Below are 20766 nucleotides of genomic sequence, written 5' to 3'. Positions count from 1 at the left end.
GTTTGGGAGCAGCTCCTGAGAGCTTCCCAGCCCCTTTTGCGTCCTCGGTGGTCCCCAGTTCACAGCTCTTGGGCGATTTCCCTTCTCATGTTTCAGAATAGAGTAGTTCAGTTGGAAGGGACCTACACCCATCATCTTGTCCTTTCCACCAGGCTGGGGTTTGTGCTGTCAGTCATGATCTGTGCTATAGGGACAATTAGAAGTGGATTAAGAAGTCGTATGTGCCCGTTTGTGCTTTTTCTAATACACTGACACTGTCTTAGGATGTGGAGGCTTCTAAGCTCAGTCCTGTCAGCCAAAACAGTGCGGCCTCGTGTCGAACCCGCTGTTTTCAGCGATAACTGCAGAGTGCTCTCAGCTGTTCATTGTCCTCTCCTAAGATGTGTGCATTAGAGCAATTACATTTAAGTAGTCCAATTCTCATTTAAATTTGAAGTTTTACCTGTTAAACAGAAACATTCTGATTTAGACATGAAGTACGTTGAAAATAGATGGATACTGAAATGTTTAAACAGAGTACACCACTAACTCTCCCATCTTTCCTTCTCTCAGTGTGTTCAATGGGTGGATGAAGCCAAACTAAACCAAATGAGACGGGAAGGCATTCGCTATGCTAGAATTCAGTTGTGTGACAATGACATCTACTTCATCCCTAGAAATGTCATTCATCAGTTCAAAACAGTGTCAGCAGTCTGCAGCTTAGCCTGGCACATAAGACTTAAACAGTATCACCCTGTGGGGGAGACTTCTCCAAATGCAGAAAGCAATTCAAGCTTGAACAGTAATGTTCCTGGAAAGACAGAGTCAGAAGGTGAACCCCCGTGTGTGAGTGTAAAAATAGAGTCTGAAGAACCAGGTATAGAAATGCAGCTTACAACAGGGGTGCTCCCCTCCTCTGTTTCTTCAATATCAGGACTTGTGCAACCAGATCAGGAGGCCCAGCCCCTTCCAGGTTTTAAAACAGAGTCTGATCAGCAACACAATCCGCAGGATCATGCAGGCTCTTCTGTGTGATATGTATATAATCAAACATTTTTTTAACAACTTTTTAAAATTTTGATGTGAAGTTATAGTTTTATAACTGGCTTATGTTTTATTGGAGAAATCTTGCCTATAATTCTATAAAGAAAGGTGACATTCCAAAATGTCAAGCATATCTTTTTTACACAGATTATGCAAAATTCAAGTTGTATTTTAACCCCTTAGTACAACCTGTAACAGTGGTCTACCACTTCTTTCTGTTTAAGTAAAGAGATATTGAGTATCTCCTCAAAGTCAGAATGAAATTCCTCCAGGAGCATAAAATGATTGAACTACATCGGTCAGTGTTATTTCCCTACTTTTTGCTTTATCTCTAATCTTCACCAGAAAGTGACGCTTTTGTAGAAGACTTGCAAAGTGACTTTCCCAGCGCATTTTATTTGCTTAAAAAAAAAAGCACAGCACTTTTGATGATTTGTGAAATTTTTGGTATGTCTGTTCTTGACACGTTGGTTTATATACAAGCTATAAAAACTGATCTCTATTTCTTACAGTTCCTACAAAGGTGATCTGTAAAATTAACTGAAGTGTCTGATCCTGTTGAAATGCAATGACTTACTGACCTAACACTTTCATAGCACTGCTTATGTCGTTTGGTGTGAGGGTTTTGCTTCCAAAATACATTTTCCCTGAACATGATTAATACTAGTGTCAAAATTAGAGAACCTATTGGTAGTCTTGTGGAGGAAACTGCTATCTTTGAGCACTTTAAGGCTTTAAAATACTAACCAACTTGGCAGCTTGTTTTGATCAGGTCGTAACGTGTCCGACGGAACCACACTTCCCCTTGTACTGATGCACTTGGTAGAGTAGCATGGAGTTGGTAACTGACGTACACAGCGAGGCCGTCCCCATCCTGGGGAGTTCTGTGTTACTGTTTCACAAGAAAAAGTGTTATGGCATTGGACTGCTTTTTCCATGTGTAGCTTCTGGGTGCCCAGGTACTGTGGAAAAATCAGTGGCACGTGCTACATGTGTGGAGTGTCAGCTATCAACAGTTTTTAAATAATATTTCAATATTTCTGGATGTTAACGTGTAATCTGTATTTGACTTTCACCCCATTTATTACTGCCCTTTCCAGTCATCAAAAGGAAAAGTCCTGTCCCTTTCTCCCTCTCCCTCCCCCCCTCCCCACATTTAGAGTACAAGTTGGGTTTTGGTGCAACTTAAGCTGTCTCCAGATAACTTTATTTGTTCTAATCCTCACTGGGGTAGGAAAGATTTGAAACACTATGTTAGACTAGACAAAAGCAAAGATGCTGTGTTAGTTCTGGATGCATCTTTTTAATATCAATTATTACTCTTCTCTTTATAAGGGTCTCTAAAATATGTTACTCTATTATAAATCTTACTTTGTGCAATATTGTTTGTGTAGGCTTTTATATACATATTAGCACCTCAGTGTAGAGGTCACTATTTTAAACTGATAGAAAAATAATCCTCAGAAGATACTGCAGTGATTAGTTAGAACCTGTATTACTCCTTATGTGTATGTATGTATTGTCTTCGGTACAAAAATGAGGACTAGGAAATATTTCAATTTAAAACTAATTTACAGATTGAAGTGGTAGTGACTTGTTTAGTAATCTGTGTAAATAAGGTGTTAGAATGGAAAGCTTTTATGATGAAAAGTAATGTGATTCATGCAGGGGTGTAATTTAATCTTAGCAGAAATTCTAGATGACCCAGACTGTTCAGAAATGAGCCGTCTGTTCTCTGGTGGGTTTTTTCCACTTCTTATGTTGAGAGGAATTTCATAGCTTTAAGGGTTGTGCAAAGTAAAATTCCTCACAGGCAATAGTGGTTTCAGTTCATCCTTCACATTCAAAGATCGTATTACCCGAGGGTGTTCTTTCCTTTTTACGAAGTCTGCTAGTCTTCCAAGTGCCCATTTCACTTCTCACATGTGCTATTCTTTGGTCGTGTCAGTAGAGGTACATCGGTAAGGTGGCCGTTCCTTGACAGCCGGCACTGCGTGCAATCACTCAGGAATTGACACATCTGCAGATGCTACAGTGAGTCTGCAAACACAACTGCAAAGGCAGAACGAACAGATCGAGAGCCCCCGTACGCCAGCTTGTCTGTTTCGTAGTGGAAGTTGGAATAGAATGAGGAGGGAATCGGTTTGGAAGCCCTCCGTAAATTCTAATAGCGTGTTTTCAGATGGGTAGAGGAAGAAGGCCAGAGTGGCTCATGTTGCTTTTGAAACTGAAGCTTTAGTGAAATCTGTGACTACAGCCTGAAATACCCGGAAAATGCTCTGACTTATCTCTTTGGGTGGAGGGACATGACCAATAGTATCATGTTCTCTCTATGTTCCGTTCAGTTACTAACTTAGTATCTAATGTCAGATTTAAATACAGAAACGTATCTTCAAATGACTTGAATGTTGCTGGTGTGCTGTTCTAGCGTGCTTGGAAGATTGAGGGAGAGAGGAGCAAACTTTATAAAAATCGATTACCTAAATATCAGCTTTGATGCGCTTTAACCACGCGGTCCGTCTAAGGAGCGATCAGCTTCGAGATACGGGGCTCAGGCTTCTATTTTAAATAAAGTGCTGTTGACTGAAAATGTCACTGGGGATAAAGGTGAGTGGCTCGGTTGTGCTAGAAGTGGGTGAGCAAAATGCAGTTTAAAGGTGAAATATCAGTCAGCTTCAGTTTCCTCTCTCCTTCAGACACGCTGCAAGTCATTCTGTGCAGGTACTTGACACGTTCTCTTCCAGGAAGGTGGGACACTCAGCGAAGTGTTCTCAGGGGATTTATAACCAACATTTTTCACAGGTATACAGAAAAAGGGCTCTCAGCTGTGCTCTGTCAGTTTTCCTGCGCGTTACACTTTAGTTCCCCTGGACGAGGGTGATTGTCAGAGCTTTTCCCACAGGCGTGAGCTCGAGTCCTTAATCTGGCGTGGCCTGCCGTTGTCAGGTCTGAGTAATAAACTCTGGAATTGTAGTTTCCGAGAAGTGTGAAGTGTTGGCAGCTCTGTACTTGCTGAAGGGGTGCGAGAAGAGGGGGAGGCTTGGTTCTGCTCCGCTGCAGCGGCCCCTCTGCCCCCGAGAGCCCCCCCGGCACGTGCTGGTGCTGGGGGATCCCAGCGACGGCCCAGGGGCCCAGGAGGTGTCTGCGGGGCGCTCTGAGTGTTAGAGAAATACGTACGCTTCCGATTTCTTTGTACAACATGTAAAGAGACTTCTGTATTGCTGTTTTTGTGATTTAATTTGATTTTGATTGGCAGCTACGATTTTTTTCTGTGGTTTTAATTTATCTAAGGTCTCTGCCTACAGAGGACATGTACAATTGCCTGGAAGACTGTTTGCTTTGTGCGGCCTTAGTATATTTATTGACATTAGCAAGTGTTTCCAAGAGGTTTTCCGAGGAGCAGTGCGGCGTGGGCCTCTGTGTGAATACTCTAACGCAGTGCATTTCTGTCAGTAGCTGACTGTACACGAGTGTCAAACTGTTAAGCTATTTCTTTGTAAAATAGTCCAGCGGAATGCATAGAATTTTTTCCTGTAAAGTATTTTTTTAATAAACAAAGTCTGATTTTGTCCTTTACCTGCCTGGCTGCTTATTTCCGCTCTGGAGCCGCGGCCGGGGCGGGGCCGCGCTCGGCGCTCTCCTGGTGCTGCCTGGGCGGGGCGGGGGCGCAGGCGCAGGCAGTCGAGCGCCGGGCGGGCGGCGGTCTCCAGGGTAACAGCGGCCGGGCCGGTGCCGGTGCCGGTGGCGGGGCAGGGCCGGGCCGGGGCCCCCGCAGCGCCCCGCCCGCAGCGCCCCGCGCCCCGCCCGCAGCGCCCCGCGCCCCATGGCCTCTCGCGACAGGGATGCCATTTCCTGGTACCAGAAGAAGGTGAGTGGGGCGCGGCGCGGGCGGGCGCGGGCCCGGCCGTGCCCTCAGCCACCTCCTCTCCTTCCAGATCGGGGCCTACGACCAGCAGATATGGGAGAAATCCATCGAGCAGACCGAGATGAAGGTAACGGCGGCGGCTGCCGCTCCCGCCGCCCTCGCGGCCCGGGCTCGGCTCCCCTCGCCGCCAACAGGCCTTTGTTTTCGGCTTCGCAGGGCTTCAAAACCAAGCCGAAGAAGAAGGGTCACATCCAGCCTGACCTGATCGACGTGGATCTGATCAGAGGTGAGGGCGCCGTGAGGGAGGCGCTGGCTCCGCGCGGGGACGGTGCCAGCCGCGGCGCGGAGCGGCGCTGAACCCCGACCTCGGGGCTCGCCAGCATCGGTGCGAAAGGAGCGTTGACAGCCTGAGAGCAGAGGCAGGAGGAGTTGGGGTGGGTCCGCAAGAGCGGTGCCAAGTGTTGGGTGAGAGCAGAGCTGGGGCTGGGCAGGGCCGGCAGGCGGCGCGGAGATAACTGAGGGGTGGCTTTAGACCCGCCCGTGGGAGCTCTGTGGGTCGGACAGCCTGGGGTTGGGCCACTGTCACCCCCCTCAGCTGCAGCGTTGTGGCAGGGTTTGGCCTCGGCCGAAGAGGAAGTTGTAAGGAAATTCTTGTAATTCACGGTTGATGACTTGTTTGTTTTTCCTTTAATTCTAAGGCTCTACATTTGCCAAAGCCAAGCCTGAAATTCCCTGGACGTCGCTCACTCGGAAAGGAATTGTGAGAGTTGTATTTTTTCCATTATTCAGCCAGTGGTGGATACAGGTTACTTCCCAGCGTATTTTTATGTGGCTCCTGGTGCTCTACGTTATGCAAGGTGAGAGGTGGCAGCAGTCTGTGGCACAATCCTTTTTCCGCAAGGAATGGGACATCATTTTGTAGCCCGTGATCCAAAGCACAAGGATCCTGTCTGAAACCTGCTTAATGCAGATTTCAAGATGTGTGGCACTAGCATTTGCAGAAACGATAAAACAGAGTAAAAGTAAATAGTTCAGACAGAACTGGGCTGTGCTGTTAATTTTTGCATTTGATACCGCTTTCTCCTTTCCAGTCATAGCAGTTGTGTTGTATTTCATGATGCCTGTTGTGAATGCGAGCGAAGTCATGGGACCGATGTGCCTTATGTTGCTGATGGGAACCGTTCACTGTCAGATAGTGTCCACCCAGATCAACAGACCCTCGGGCAGCAACGGGCTCGGCCGGCGGAGGAGGTGAGCGGGGAACGGGTTCAGAGCGCGGGGAGGATTGCTGGTGGTAGAAGTTAACGGGTAAATACCTTCTCTTCTATTTTTGTGTAAATATGTTATTTAACCGTAAAGGTGAAAATGAGTGTTTTCTGTCTTGCGTGTAATCTTCTCATAACCAAGACAAATGCTGCAGGTTTACCAGGCCTGGTCAGGTAGGTCTGGCTTAGCTGTTGGTCGGGCCCTTCTCTCCCTAACGTGGCTGTTTAACACGGCCGCTTTTTGTGGCGGGGAGGGGAGGCTGTTCTGCACAGAAAGGCATCTCCAAGGTTTTTCAGACCAGTCTGGTGTCCTGCGGGAGTGGCGGGTGGGTGTTGAGGACAGGGAGATGGTGGCAGTGGGGGTTCAGTGCGGGGGGTTTGTGCGTTGTTACGCCGGTTTTACTGTTTTGACTGTTAGGTGTCCCACTCCGTTTGAGCACTGTTAGGATACACTTGAACACAGGATGACGGATGTGGGTAGAGGTTCGCCTCTGTTAGATTCCCGCAGCAGAGATTTGGCCCAGATTTTGTCTGTTTGAATCCTTTACTAGGGATACACTGATGTCCTGTGGGTATATGCACAGTTTCTGTTAATCCAAATAAATTTTATTTTATTTGGAAATAAGCATTCTGTCTGCATGACTTAAGAAAAATTGCATCTAAAAAGCTGTTCAAATCTGATTCAGATCTTTTAAGAAAGGCCTAAAAGTCGCTTGCTAAGCAAATTTAATTCTCCTTTTTTTAAAAATCAGGAAGTTACGCAAATCTGTGGGTGTCGATGGGAACAGTTGGTCTCCTGACAAAAACAGTAAAGAAGAGCAGTCTGAATCTGCATCCATTCTTAATTTATTTAGTATGCTTTTCCAAAGGAGGTATGTGATCTTCACTGGGTTTGTTGTATTTGTACTGACACTGTGAACAATTTGGTATCTGGAAGATGAAGACAGAATGTATACTGTCACTGACGTCCCCAAAGTCTGCTAACGAGTTTCTTTTGGACCAAAAGCACTGTTGGTGTTGTAGCAGGCTGACTCCTCGTGAGTTTTCAGCGTGTCCGTAGTAGGAGATCCCGCTGTGTCTCTCACTGTGGCTAAAACCCAGCGTTAGGTGAGTTGCAGAAAGTGATGGAGCTTATTTTCATTTATCAGACAAGTGGCCTCTCTTCAGTGTGTATGCTCAGATTATATTGCTGTTTTACCTGATGTCCAGAAGCAATTGTGCCTTTAGTTTAAGTTGCTTGGATAGTCATCTCACTTTACCACCTTTTTTCTAAAAGTAACTCGAGGAAAAGGAGGATAGATTTTGGGATAATATATCATTGTCTTCTACTGCTTTCTCAGGTGAGTTTCTTGATGAGTTTTCAACTGACAGGTCCTTTCTGTGCATGAGGACTTTTTGTCTTCTGAATTGCTCTTACTTATTTTTTTCAAAATAATAGGAAAAATTTTCCTCTGGGTTTAGAAGTTTTAAGATACTGTTAGAGTTACAAACGAACCGTCCAGTGAGAGTGAGCAGATACGTCCCTTCAGCAGAACCAGGACACAAAGAGCCTGTCAGCAGAAGACAATTGTGTGTCCCCGTGGGGGCGTTGCTTAATGTTGTACCTGTGTGGCAAGTGAGAGAGACCATGATGTTCCCCTCAAAGAGTTTTTCCCTGACATAAAAGCATTTAATTGCATTTTCTCTCACAGGATTAGAAGAGTAAAGTTGGTAGCTGAGAAAGGGACTGAGACAGAAAATGGTGTGAATGCTGTGAATAATGGTGTTAAACACCGACCCGCCAGGTCTGAATACAGGCTGCTGCACTTCAAAGAGAAAAATAAACTTTCCGATGGGGAAAAGAGCCATCAGGTACTGGCAGGAAAGATCCATCTGAAGTTGCAAATTTCAGTGTGTTCTGTATGTGCCCAAAAGGTTGTTGGTTTGATCTAATAGAAGATTCTCCCTCCTACTGGTCCTTGCTTGCATGTGGGAAACCAAACCACCCTTTTAACTTCTCGACCGAGCAGCTGACACGGGGCTGGTGCTTCGCTGTCGGCATCGTCTGGTCTGTTAGAGCGGTCGGGTGTGTCAGGCACAGCCGGCCTGGGAGAGCGGCTGTTGTACCAACGTGCTCTTTCAGCTGTAGAGACTGCTGGTCACAAGATGTCTAGTTAAGGAAGACTGCTGATAATGATTAAAAATAAATAATCTAGCGACTTTCAACAGCAGTTCTGTAAAACAATTTGCCTTGCAAACAGTTCCCCACAATATCCCCTCGGGGGAACGTGGGAATTGAAGCCTGAAACATCCCTTGGGGAGAGAGGACAGAGCTGAAGCATCGTGGCCTCTGTCGAAGTCACTCAAACACGAAGCTTTGTGCAGTTCCTTTGGAGGCGCCTCTGGGCTGGGAAGGTGTGAACTCCCACGTGAAGAACTTCCCTTGGAGTCCCCGCGGCTCCGTGTGTCCCAACTCCTCTGTAGGCGTCTGGGGAGGGGCAGAGCGGGGTGGAGGGAACACCTCACTGTTCTGTGTTCCTGGTCTGCCAGCCACCAGCTCGTGGATAGCTTCTGCTGGGCTTAAGGTTGCTGGTAGGACGCAGCCAAGAGCTGCTGCCGCCGCCTCTTCCCGCCCTTGCCCCAAACCCAGCTCCACCCACCCAACATTCCCTCTCGTTGCTTCTGTGGCAAGGGGGGGGGGTGACGAGTTGACATCTGCGACGTCTCTGTGACGCCACGTTGGACTCTGTTTCTGCATTTGTGGGGAAATCTTGCACGGGACGAGCGGTTGCTGGTTTGAGCTTGGCGCGGGCCGGGCTGGCCCCTCCCGGGCCGTGTCTCACCCTCCTGCTGCCGTAGGGTGACGGCGCCCACAGAGGCGTCTCGGAGGAGCTGTCGAGCGAGGAGGAGGCCGAAGTGACAGCACAAAGGGTCTTGTTACGCCAGAACGTGGAAGGGGCTTCCAGTGACAACAGCTACGAAGAGAAGAAGAAGAGGCCTCTTGTTTCTCTGAACCAGGCTGTCTCGCAGGTACTCGTGTTCAATTTATGCCACTTTCCACCACAGCGCTTTGCTGTGGACGTTGAGCTGGTTTTCCTTTGGTTTTGGCAGGTCAAGCAAGCCCTGAAAGGTGCCAGAGACTCTGACAGTGTCGTGGAATCTGAACTGGAATCCACGTTGTATAGTCAGGTACGGTCACAAGTGGCAGGGACACCCTCCCCCGCGGGGCAGGCCATGGTCGCTGCCCTCAGGTATGAGGTGTGGTCCCTCCCTGCAGCTTTCCAACCTTTGTTCACAACTGTGCAAATTCTACTTTGTTTAACAAAACCAAACCAAACACTCTCTTGGCAGTGTAGTGTGGTCTAAGCTGCCTCTAATTGCTCGTGTTGAATTGCTGCAGCTGCTCTGGTGGTTTGGGAGGCAGCACTGTATTGTAGCTTTTATGCCAATAAATTCTGATCGTAAATGAAAAATATAAATCTATTCTGTGATATATACTCATTCACTTCATTACTTTATCCTCCCCCCTGCCACTCCCCACCTGAAAATAAAATAGAAATAAGATATAAGTATCGAATTATAAAAATCTATAAATAAATACAAAATATAAATGAAATCTTAAAAGAGATTACACAAAAGCCAAAGAACTTTTGTATTAGAATGACTAAGTCAATTTTTATTTTGCCAAGTTGGGACTGGAGGTGGGACCCGATGCGGGGGGTGAGTTCCCGTGCCCAGATGCCGGTGGCAGAACCGCCCCAGCGTTACCCGGTGGGGGGTGGGCCGGGAGCTGGGGGAAGGGGGTTCTGCAGAGGGGTGCGGGGCTGCGCTCTGGGAGTTTTGCTCTTCCCAGGACTCGAGGTCCTGCCTGAGCGTGGGGTCCCGGAGCTGCAGCGTCACCCGGAGGGACTCGGAGAGCACTCGCCACGACTCGGAGACCGAGGACATGCTCTGGGATGATCTGCTCCACGGGCCCGAGTGCCGCTCGTCCTGCACCAGCGACAGCGAGGAGACGACGGTGCGAGGCGGCCGGCGGGACCTGAAGGAGGATGTTTTCCAGCAGGTTGGTTCATTTGTGTCCGGTAGCTGAGAATGCTGTGAGAGATCCCCACCTCCCCCCGCCTCTCCCCCCATTGCAGGTGTCTCTCTTCCCCCGTCTGCCCAGCTGTTACGCAGGACACGTCTGAAGCTGCTGGTGTCTGTGAGCAGCCCAGTGCTGGGGGAGCCTGTTCTGCCAGTTGCGCTGATTCCTCGTGAGGGATCCAGCAGCATCAGGGATCAGCTCCCTCCTCCCCGCCTGCAGCGTCTGGGCCACTGCTGATCCAAACCAAAGTCTTTCACCCAAAGACAAATTTGGAATCCCCCTCTCAATCTAAATACTTTCTAGGAAAAAGGATTATTTAATAGCGGGACAGAAACAGATTATACAGCTTTTGCATTCTTTTCTCTTTTACAGAACCATTTGTTTTGGCTGCAGAATACGAGTCCAGCGTCTGCAAAAGTGAGTGCCCTGATCTGGGAAGGGAACGACTGTAAGAAGGTCGACATGTCTGTGCTGGAGATCAGCGGGATCATCATGAGCAGGGTAAGAGGGCTGCAAGGCACTGCAGCCTCTCCCAGCGCTTAGAAAACAGCCCCCGAAAAACCTGAGAGTACTTACACATGCAAATACAAACTGCAAGTAGAGTTGTCCCAAATGTTTTTCCTTAAAAATTCCGTAAACCAAGCTTTAGGAGGTCCTGTTGAAGACCGGGTGCTGATTATTGTTGGCTGTGTCTCTGCAGTGTGCTGAAGGTGGTGGTTTTATTGACTGACTGTTGTTGGTTTTGGGCTGAAATGGGTGGAATTGTTTCAGACTCTGTGCTCTGAAGGGAAGGGGAGCTGAGGGCTGGACTGAGCTAACGCTGCCACGCCCGCTCGCCTCTTCCTTGTTACCAAACCCAGGTAATCACCCTGGTTTTGTTCCTGCTTGCCAGGTTAATGCCTACCAGCAAGGAGCGGGCTATCAGATGCTGGGAAACATCATCACCCTTGGATTAGCGTTCCTGCCCTTCCTCTACAGGCTCTTCCGCACAGACCACCTGGAGCAGCTCTGCTCCCTTTCCCTCATGGAGCTTCTGCACATCTTTTGTGGAGCACCTGCTAGTGCCCCCGTCGTGGTTTTGTCCACGATCAACTTCCTTGAAAGACTTTGCCTCACCTGGATGTTTTTCTTCATGATGTGTGTTGCAGAGAGAACATACAAACAGGTGGGTTTAGGCGTCCTGTGGCCTTTCCCTGCAGCAGGGCGGGTGCTCTGGGGGTGCTGCCGGGGCTCCCCTGCACCTGTCACAACCTCCTGACACCCTCAGGTGTTGCCGGAGTGGCTGTTGATGCTGCTTCAGCTGCAGCCCCACGGCTTGTCCTGCGCCCTAACCCATCCATCCTTACCCCGAGGTCGTGCTCCAGGGTCCCCCCTTGCCTGTCCCCCCTGGGCCAACGACCTTCCCTGTGTTGCCACTAATCAAGCCCAAACGATCTCTCCTCTTTTAGATTAATTGTTGTTTTTGTTTTTAATGTGCAGAGGTTTTTGTTCGCCAAGCTTTTCAGCCACATCACATCTGCTCGGAAAGCCAGGAAATACGAAATCCCTCACTTTAGACTCAAGAAGGTAGAAAACATTAAGATCTGGTTGTCCCTTCGTTCCTACCTGAAGGTGAGTTCTGCTGGGGGCTGTGACAATCACCGCGGGGGTACCCGGTACCTGTGTGTGACTGGCCAGCCCTGCTCGCCGCGGGGCGGTTACGGCCGTTTGTGGGGGCCCCCCCTGTGCCCTCAGACCTGACTCTGTTTCTGCAGCGCCGAGGCCCCCAGCGCTCCGTGGACGTGGTCGTATCGTCCATCTTTTTACTGGCTCTTTCAATTGCTTTTATATGCTGCGCCCAGGTGAGATTCTCACTTTCTGCTTTTTTAAAAAAAGTAGGGAAAACCCCCCAATTACTGAAGGCTTTTCCTTTGCCAACCTACAAAGTGCTGGAACTGCAGCTGTTCACGGAGGCGGTTGCAGTTCTTAAGAGCTTTGTGCTGTTTAGTTGGTGATGGTGGAGCTGTTCAGAGCAGGGGGTGAGGGTGGTGCTCCCCCACACTTCTCCCACCTCACTTGTGCCCAATGGTGCCGCTTTTCTGCTTCCAATACAGGTTCTTAAGGGTCACAAAACATTTCTGAATGCAGCTTACAACTGGGAGTTCCTGATCTGGGAGGCAGCACTACTTCTCTTTTTACTACGTCTGGCATCTTTGGGCTCCGAAACCAACAAGAAATACAGTAATATCTCAATCTTGCTCACCGAGCAGGTATCTCCATTTCGCTTGTTCTCCCTTTGGCTTTGGGGCTTGTTTGGATGTAACTATTGCATTTCAAAACAGCTTAAAAAATACTGGAATCAAATTTTTAGATTTAGAAATCAACCCTTGTGCTGGATGGGAGGCAGTAGAACACTGGCAAGGGACAAGCTGTTAAACATCTGGACAGATTCAAATTCTAAAATTCTAGATTATTTGTGTCTCTGGGTTAACACGTGTTACCATGTCAGTCAGAAATGTGTTGGGGGCCAGTGCTGGAACGTTAACGCCTGGTCTGTAACACCCCTGTCACAGATAAACTTGTACCTAAAGATGGAGAAGAAGCCAAACAAGAAGGAACAGCTGTCGCTAGTGAACAATGTTTTGAAACTATCGACAAAGCTGCTGAAGGTGAGCTGCTCCTGGGCAGGGATGGCCGGGGGGGGCCTGTGTGCCACATTTCTGCTCCTGCCCTGTCTCATCTCCCGAGGGGGTGGGTCCGGCCTCACAACGGGGGTTTTTCTGTGCTTCTACAGCCACGGCCTAAGATCAAGCAGTACAAGGGTGGTGTGGTTAATTAAACATTTGAGGAGCAGCAGCTCCCTACGATTTAGATGTGAGAGGGGAGGTGGGCACGAACACAGCTCATTGCCAGCAGCAGAGCAGGGGTTTGGACAAGAGGGAGCAGAGTCTCCAGCTCCCATGAATGGGTCCAGGCAGATGCTGCAGCTGCTGCTCTGCAGAGGAGACCTCTGGACTCAGCCCAGCTGGTTGTTAGGAAACATCTCTGGGCTGGGCAGCCTGAAACGGTGGGGATTCCTGTACACACACCTGGGGGAGGGGGCGGAGGCAGCGCAGGGGGAGCCAAGCCGGGGCGTTAATCGCTTCTGGTATCGATGAGCACTAATGGAATTTGGTTTCCCCCTCACTGCAGGAACTGGACACTCCGTTCCGGCTGTACGGGCTGACCATGAATCCACTGATCTACAACATAACCCGTGTTGTCATCCTCTCTGCTGTCTCGGGCGTTATAAGTGATCTTCTAGGATTCAACATCCGAGTAAGTGTCACAACTCCCCCACAAACCGCCAGCAGCCACCTTGGCAGGGGCACCTCAGCCAGATTCCTGCCCCCGGGCGGGAAGGTTGTGGGTTTGAATCGGGCTCCTCCCACCCGGTAACTTGGAGAACGAATCTCCATGGCCCTGAGCCAGGCTGGGGAGGAAGGACAGGCCTGACCTCGCCCTTCCATGGCACAGGTGCAGGGTCCCAGCCGCAGCTGAAGCTTTCGGCTGGCGGCTCTCGGCCCTGCCCTCACGCTCAGGATCTCTTTTCAGTTATGGAAAATCAAACCGTGAACTGACCGAGCGTCAGCCCTCGGCCCTCCCCGCCAGAGCAGAGATCACCGCTAGCCCCGGCAAAACGCAGAGGTGCTCTCCAGCTGTGGAAATCTGTAATTATGATTTTTTAAACAGATTCTCAGTGTGTATCAGCTCTCCCTCTGCCTCACTGTTCTACAACGTACAGAATAAACTGGTCTAAGGGCCTGCATGCAGCAAACCCAATCACCGGGCCAGGTACCAGCAGCTGGCACTGGGAAGAGCAGGAGCGGACACCGGGCGAGAGCCCCGCGGGGGCACAGCGGCACCGCTGCCGCCGTTCTGCGAGTTGGGATCCTGCCGGTGCTTCACGAAGGCGCTGACGGGGGTTTGTTCCCCTCGGAGCTGCAAGGCCCAGGCTTTGCCTCTTCGCCCTGACAGGCAGCAGCTGCCCAGGAGGGTTCTGCCCCCCAGGGGATGGCACAGCTGCAAATAAACGATGAACCGTATCCAAGAGCAGCAGGTACATGAGAACAACCTCACCCACAACCCCCAGGGAAAGCTCCTCTCAGCTCTTTGTTCCTGGAACTCCTCAGTTAAGCTGAGCCTGGGCTCAGCCCCAGGGCACCGTGGTCCTGCCTCACCTGGGGCATGGAGAAAGGAGCCCGCTCAGTGAAGACACAGGGCAAAGTCCTCACCCAGCAGCACCTTCGTGTTTAGAAAAGGCAGAGGAGAAAAACATTTTGTTTCTGAGACGCCTGTTACACTTACCTTCTGCTTCAGTACCTGCTGTTCCCTAGTAATGAAAGAACCAAAAACTGAGGAACTTTTCATAGCTTCATTCTTTCACAGAGGGGTGAGATGGAATAAGAATTTTTGGTAGTAAATTGTTTACAGCTATTTTCTGTACAAGGAAAAGTTGTAAGTTGTAAAAGGAGATGACAATTTTATATATCAAAATATACAAATAAACCTACAGTACAAGTATTTCATCATTGACAACTGTTTCTACATGACTCGATGATTTTCATACCACCTTTGCTGAACACTTGTTATCTGAACAGGGGTCAAGGAAACTTCCAGTAATAAGCTACAGTAATAAACTGGTTTCCAGAAGGGTATTATGTTTGTGGGCAAAACCCGGGTCACAGATTTAGCTGTTTGAAGTATCACACCACTGAAAGTCAACAAAGAATCTATTTTATACAGTGCAGAACCAACAGGCCATGAACTGGAGTTTCTTTTTAATATCTATATAAAAAATAATGAGCGATTTACAGGTCTCTCTAGTCAGAACCTCAGAAGTATGTATAAAGGTGCTGTACAGTATATAAACATTTACACCCAGTACATCCATACGTTGCTCGGCATTCCAAGGCCACATTGCTAAGTCGTCTGGGACAGTAAGTACAGAGATGAGTTCTATGGAAGGAGAAATCACACACAGGTAAGACACTAAATCAGGTCACATTAACAGAGAAAAAAGTGTGGGGGTAGTTGATGACAGGGCAGTGATTTCAGTGGTGCTAATTTATCTTTGTATTAAACGTCTGAATCTGTACTCAGTGGTCAGGGCAACCGCCGACACTCAACATAAAACAGAATCTCGGTAAGAATACACAGATAATATCTACACAGGCTACTTCAAAGTATTAAATATTTTCACAGTCATACTCCACACCGGGGAGTATTTGTACGTGTGATGCTACACAGCAAATCTCAATGGATCATCCCATGTCAAGCAGCAGAGCACAGTTCAGATCTGCTTTAAAGCCTATTTAATTTTCAAAGTCTTTGTTTAAAAAGCTGTTTGAGTATTCATCTCTACTTCTGAAGAATTCAACTCAGAACTGACTCACTGTGCTTCATTAAGCTTTAAAACATTAAATGGGCCAAAGCCAAAAGTCACTTTCAAATAGCAAATCGCATTAGTTTGGATTTTAAGGTAAGTAAAGTTTGACCCTTTACACCTCCTCCTCCTGCAAACTGGACCAATGGGCTCCTTTTACCACGTTTTTGGAGTCATTGAAAACCTAACGCCAGGAAATCACCACTAAAACTATGATTAAAATAAAACCCTTCAACTTAGGCAGTCGCTGTTCTTAACAGCTGTAGGACTGATGTGTCAGTAGGTTCTGGTGGTAACATTCCTTTTTTAAAAACACATATTCTAGCCCAAACAATAGATCTTAAGTCTCATGTACCCTGTACATCATCTGATGTAGCGCTCCTAGAACAGATCACACGTTCAAAGTGAAATATGGGAAACTTCTACTATACACAGGCAAGAACTTCAGTTAAGAAGCCACTACGGCAGCTGGTTCTGTCCTAAAGGTCAATTGTCTCTACAGAGGGAAAAAACCCCAGTTCCTAACTCACTTTAAATAATGAGATGGGACCTCAGCCCCCGCAGGCAGGCTGAGAACAGCTGTGCACCCCCTGCCTCTGCTCTGCCAAGGGTGCCACAGTGCCACGAGGGAAACCAAAGGAACGACGTTATTGAACAGAACCCGGAGTTTGCTCTTTTCAGATGTTTGCAAACAGTTGCTGTCAGCATTCCTTGCAAATCAAGAAAATAAAGCAATTTTGCTGTGTTCATAAAAAGCAAAATTACAAAACATTATGTTAAATATAATTATCTACATGATTTTGTATTAGGTATAAAAATTTAAGAAAAAAACCCTCAACTGAACAGCAGCAGTGGCTCATTTGCTGCCCTAGAATTGACAGAACCAACTCGCCCATCTTCTTACTGAACCAGTAAGAACATGTATTTCCTTATGTAAACATGCAACATGCTCTTGAGAAAACACCCATTTTGAACAAAAACCTTGCCTCGTCTGTGAGCGGGGTACAGATGAGAAGGATCCGATTGACTGGATACAGCAGATAACTTGGCACAAGAACGAGAAGTGAGTCATGATCACATTGGCAATACAGGCATTAAATAATTTTGTTCAGAAACTCACAATACTATCAGAGCAAGCCGTAGCAGTGCAACGTCGGGAGCAGCAGAACACCGCCTTCCACGGGACAAGGGGACAGCAGCTTACGAAGAGTTTCATTTGAGCAATCCAAGAGTCCTTCATGCAGCTTAGATAACTTAAGAACAATTCAAATACTTTCCACCCTCTAAGCAGTTTCTGAGAAAAATGACAACTTTGTGAAAAGAAACAAAGCTTTTAAATGACCATTATTAGAAACTTGATTAAAACATGTTCTAAAAAAAAGTGTCAGTCAAACCCGTTTTTCAGCCACACCTGCTGTTTGGGTGACTTTACATGCGCTTGGTACCCTCCAAGGTCCAGGAGTTATCGGTGTTTTCTTGACTGGAGAACTGTTCTCAGATTTGGAAATTCCATCATCTTTGGTTTCATCGGGCAGCTCCACGTGTCTCTCCCCGCGTTGTCTGTTCAGCGCAACAGTCTCCTGTGTTTCCAGCCACCTTTGTTTCTCCATGGAAAGCAGAGGAATATTGGAAAGACTGGAAGCTTTGAATCTGATGGAACTTGGCTCTCCAGAATTTGATTTCTTTATTTTTTCATCTTCAGATGTGTTTCTCCTCGAGTCACCAAACGGAAGATTATTCTCATCACATGCCGCCTGCTGTCGCTCTGGAGGCCGCCCTTCCGTCTTTCCAGAAATTTTCTGCTTCGTGTCTTTCCTGGCGACTCCTGTTTTACCATTTCCACCTTTCAACTGCTCAACAGTCGTCTTATCACCACCGGCTGTTCTATCTGGATATTCTTGTAACCTGCCTACTGCCTCTACGTTTCCTTGCTTACCGAGATGCTTCTGGGGACTGGCAGACCTTCCTCGATTTCCACTGGAATACTCTTTTTTGTTACTATTGTTCATCCCCATTTCTGTGGGTTTACTCTCGCTCTTTCTGGAACGGTCAGATTTATGTAAGAGATTGCCGTAGGTTTTTTCTGGATCCCCCTTTCCGGGGCTGTGGAATCCCATGTGCGGGTGTCCCTCAGCAGCCACTAACATCTCTGGACTCGCAGATCTGTCTCTTCTGGTCCCTAATTCCAAACTACCTTTTGTGATTTCAAACCCTGGGCTGGAGGGACATTCCCATCTGTTCTTTGTTCTCTGGGGAGAAGAGTGAAGCTTCTTCTCAAACTGGTTTTCAGTTAAAGTGCTTATCTTGTCAGGCACAGTGTTCTTTGCTTGTTCCAGTTTCTCAGACAGCTGAACTCTCGGTAAAGCTTCTCCTGGTACTGGTAAATAACACACTTCAGGTGGGGAAGCAGAATGTGAAGATGAAGATAATGGTGACTGTTCTTCATATATTACATTTGACGAAGATGGATTAGAACTATCCCAATCACCTGGAAGTGAACAGTGAGAGATTTGACTAAATGACTAAAAAAACCTAATCACTAAATATTTTAGGAACAGGCATACTACTGAGGTTCCAGGATGTTATATGAAATCTTCAGTTTAAAAAAACATTACGTAGTGGCATACTCCCAAAATCTTATTTAGTCAGTTTTCTGTATCGCATTGTTCTACAACCTACAACGACCGTAAGGATGTGATTTGGGAAAACACTCGTGCTTACAACGCTGGCGCGATCTCTGCGGGACTGACACGGTCTTGTACCAGCCCAGCTTTAGAGCCTACGCAGCAGAACAGAGAGTCCCTGACCTACATTGTTTAATATAAGAAAACCAAATGAACTGAAACTGTTACACTAAAGAAAACTGAAAATAGTGAAAAGTTGAGGTTATTCATAGCTTTGCATTTTAATAACAGGAAGAGATGAAACACAAGACATGCAGATTTACCAAGTCTTTAAGGAAAAACCAAGAAAAGCACTGAAAGCCCTTAATGTTGCTCAGGTTTCACGTAGGGACACAGACTGGAAGGAGCCAAACCTGAAGGAGGAAGAGAAAAAGCCCAGAACTACATACCAAAATCACAGAGCAAGCAAGATTTCAATCAGAAATGTACGATTAACAGCAAGACAAGAGGCAACAAAACCCTTCCCCTCTCCACAGCTGATCTGAGCTGAGGTGCTGAACCTAATCTCAGGCCCCACCTTGGACAGAGGGCTGGACCGGACGGGTTCCCGAGGTTCCTTCAGACTTTTCTATGATTCTGTGTTTCTACCTCAGACTGAGGAGGTTTCTGTGAACAAGAGGGCCAGGAGTAATTCCAGAGAACTACCACCCAGCCCTCGTGGTGCAGGAGAAACACCACGTATCACCGCTGAAAGGGCGTTAGTCGGGAGAGCCCGAGGTGCCCTCACTCTGCCTCCCTCTCTTCTCGCTCACAGACGCTGCTTTTAAAGAGAACCTCAGCAGCAGCTCCTCAGGACACAAGCAGGACTGTATCCAACGTTCGCCCCTAACGACCGAGTAATTCAGTGTGAGACACAAACCCAGCCAGCCAGGAATCGAGCACGATGGCACAGAACAGACCCCGCAGCTCACAGACGGGCTCTTCCCGTGCCATGCACTAATGCTCCGATTCTGCTGTGCTGTGCAGGTTGGAGCAGCTAAAATGTTAAGGGCCATCTTCTAGTTCTCTGGAGGAAAGAGACGGAGGAAGTTCTGAGCAGATTTTAGCCCTTGAGTGGATGCCAGTTGCTGCCTGTAAATGACTGAACACAACGAACTATTTGGGAGTTCAAACTGTGCGTTTTAAAATTTTCAAAGGATAAACTCACAGCTGGTCAATATTACCGAAAAGCTCTTCATCAGGAAAAGTGGCCCCACAGTTTAAGACGTTTACCATCAGAATCCTGGTGTCAGCATCAAGGGTTAAAAGACTAAAACGTGCACTCAGAGAGAAAGTGGTTCTCTGCCTTAAAGCACCGCCACAGCCACAGGTCTCTCTGATCTGTAGTTTGGAGCATTTCCTAAGTCAGACTCGACATCCTCAGTTCTGGGCTCTGCAGCTGAACTCAGAGCTCCTGCACACATTTGCTTTTCTGTCCCTTTTTTTTTTGCCTACAAAGTTGTGCTTTCCTGTTGCAGATGCAGAAGTCACACCTTTAAACAGAACCCATTCTGAGAGCAAAGCTGTCTCTCCCTGCTTTCTGAAGTTTTGACTTTGAAAAACAAAACATTCCACAGTTTAGAAAGCTAAAACCAGTGAAGTAAATCTGTACAGAAATAATATTCTTAACAATATGGGCATTTTGAACTGAGTACTGTATCATAGAGAATTTTAATTTAAATTAAAATGCAATCAGTATTAATTATCACATTTGTATAGGAAAACTCGATTAGCTTGGACAGAGCTGAGAAACTTACTACAATTATTCCAGTAATTCCACACTGTGTAATATTCCTGGGTACTTGTCACGTGTTAATTCTACCAAAAATATTCCTTGTATTTTAAAATACATACGAACACCCACACAGCTATCACAAAGGGAACTGCTGACTATTTCAGTGAACAAGCACCCAAGTCTCCTCACTCCACTGCCTCGGACCCTCCCAACGAAGCTGGAGATGACCTACTGTGATCTGGTATCAAGCCAGTCCCTGGTCTCAGCAGCAGCAGAACTTTATTCCCTCCGGCCTGAATCAGCTCAATGGCTCGTGTGTGAGTGATTCCTTGGGTGGGTTCTCCGTTAATTTCAACAATTTGGTCACCAACCTGATGAGAAAATAGCAACCAGGTTAGTCTTTGTGAATCTCTGACACCATAAACTAATTTTTAGTTTAGGAAGAAACAAAACAGAGGCAGATGCTTCTATTTTTCCTCTCACGCTAAAATCCCCTCAGCAACAGCAACGCCGTCCCACGGCTGCTGATCAACCCGGTGCCAGGCACTGGCGGCTCAGAGCTCTGCCTGCAGCTCTCCTGCTCAGCCAGCTCAGCAGAAGATCCCGTTAGACACACCTTCCGTTCTCCTACAAGTGACAGCACAGATACCGCCACGTGCTCGGATGCATTTTCATTCTGGGTCACCGTGGAAGGAGCTTACGGATGAACCACGTCAAACCTGGCACCACGTGCCTGCCTGAAGTCAGA

At 47.6% G+C, this 20766-nt stretch overlaps 2 protein-coding genes across 13 annotated transcripts in view; one reads left to right on the top strand and one right to left on the bottom strand.

The window, feature by feature from the left end:
* Positions 1 to 14773, top strand: part of LOC141934544 (protein PHTF1-like) — a 28469-nt gene extending 13696 nt beyond the window's left edge. The window contains exons 1-18 of one of the 9 annotated variants that reach the window (XM_074850074.1): positions 4747 to 4891; positions 4959 to 5015; positions 5105 to 5174; positions 5587 to 5745; positions 5980 to 6139; positions 6906 to 7025; positions 7845 to 8004; positions 8992 to 9162; positions 9244 to 9321; positions 9986 to 10195; positions 10589 to 10717; positions 11109 to 11381; positions 11696 to 11827; positions 11971 to 12057; positions 12310 to 12465; positions 12769 to 12864; positions 13388 to 13513; positions 13790 to 14773. In XM_074850074.1, coding sequence (XP_074706175.1) covers positions 4847 to 4891; positions 4959 to 5015; positions 5105 to 5174; positions 5587 to 5745; positions 5980 to 6139; positions 6906 to 7025; positions 7845 to 8004; positions 8992 to 9162; positions 9244 to 9321; positions 9986 to 10195; positions 10589 to 10717; positions 11109 to 11381; positions 11696 to 11827; positions 11971 to 12057; positions 12310 to 12465; positions 12769 to 12864; positions 13388 to 13513; positions 13790 to 13810 — 2250 coding nt within the window. In that variant the 5' untranslated portion in view covers positions 4747 to 4846 and the 3' untranslated portion in view covers positions 13811 to 14773. Of the gene's footprint in view, positions 1 to 552; positions 4600 to 4746; positions 4892 to 4958; positions 5016 to 5104; positions 5175 to 5586; positions 5746 to 5979; positions 6140 to 6905; positions 7026 to 7844; positions 8005 to 8991; positions 9322 to 9985; positions 10196 to 10588; positions 10718 to 11108; positions 11382 to 11695; positions 11828 to 11970; positions 12058 to 12309; positions 12466 to 12768; positions 12865 to 13387; positions 13514 to 13789 lie in introns of those variants that run through there. The other 8 variants (XM_074850071.1, XM_074850077.1, XM_074850073.1 and 5 more) reach the window with 8 other exon arrangements.
* Positions 14596 to 20766, bottom strand: part of MAGI3 (membrane associated guanylate kinase, WW and PDZ domain containing 3) — a 72826-nt gene continuing 66655 nt past the window's right edge. For 3 of the 4 annotated variants that reach the window (XM_074850066.1, XM_074850067.1, XM_074850068.1), the window contains 2 exons: positions 20251 to 20389; positions 14596 to 18108 (listed from right to left, as the gene is read on the bottom strand). In XM_074850066.1, the coding sequence (XP_074706167.1) occupies positions 17009 to 18108; positions 20251 to 20389 (1239 nt within the window). In that variant the 3' untranslated portion in view covers positions 14596 to 17008. Of the gene's footprint in view, positions 18109 to 18567; positions 18658 to 20250; positions 20390 to 20766 lie in introns of all 4 variants that reach the window. The other variant, XM_074850069.1, reaches the window with a different exon arrangement.

This window comes from Strix aluco, chromosome 25 (genome assembly GCF_031877795.1).
Source record: "Strix aluco isolate bStrAlu1 chromosome 25, bStrAlu1.hap1, whole genome shotgun sequence".
NCBI lineage: Eukaryota > Metazoa > Chordata > Aves > Strigiformes > Strigidae > Strix > Strix aluco.
The sequence above is the reverse complement of the archived record's forward strand: the minus strand, read 5'-3'. Positions and strand labels throughout refer to the sequence as shown.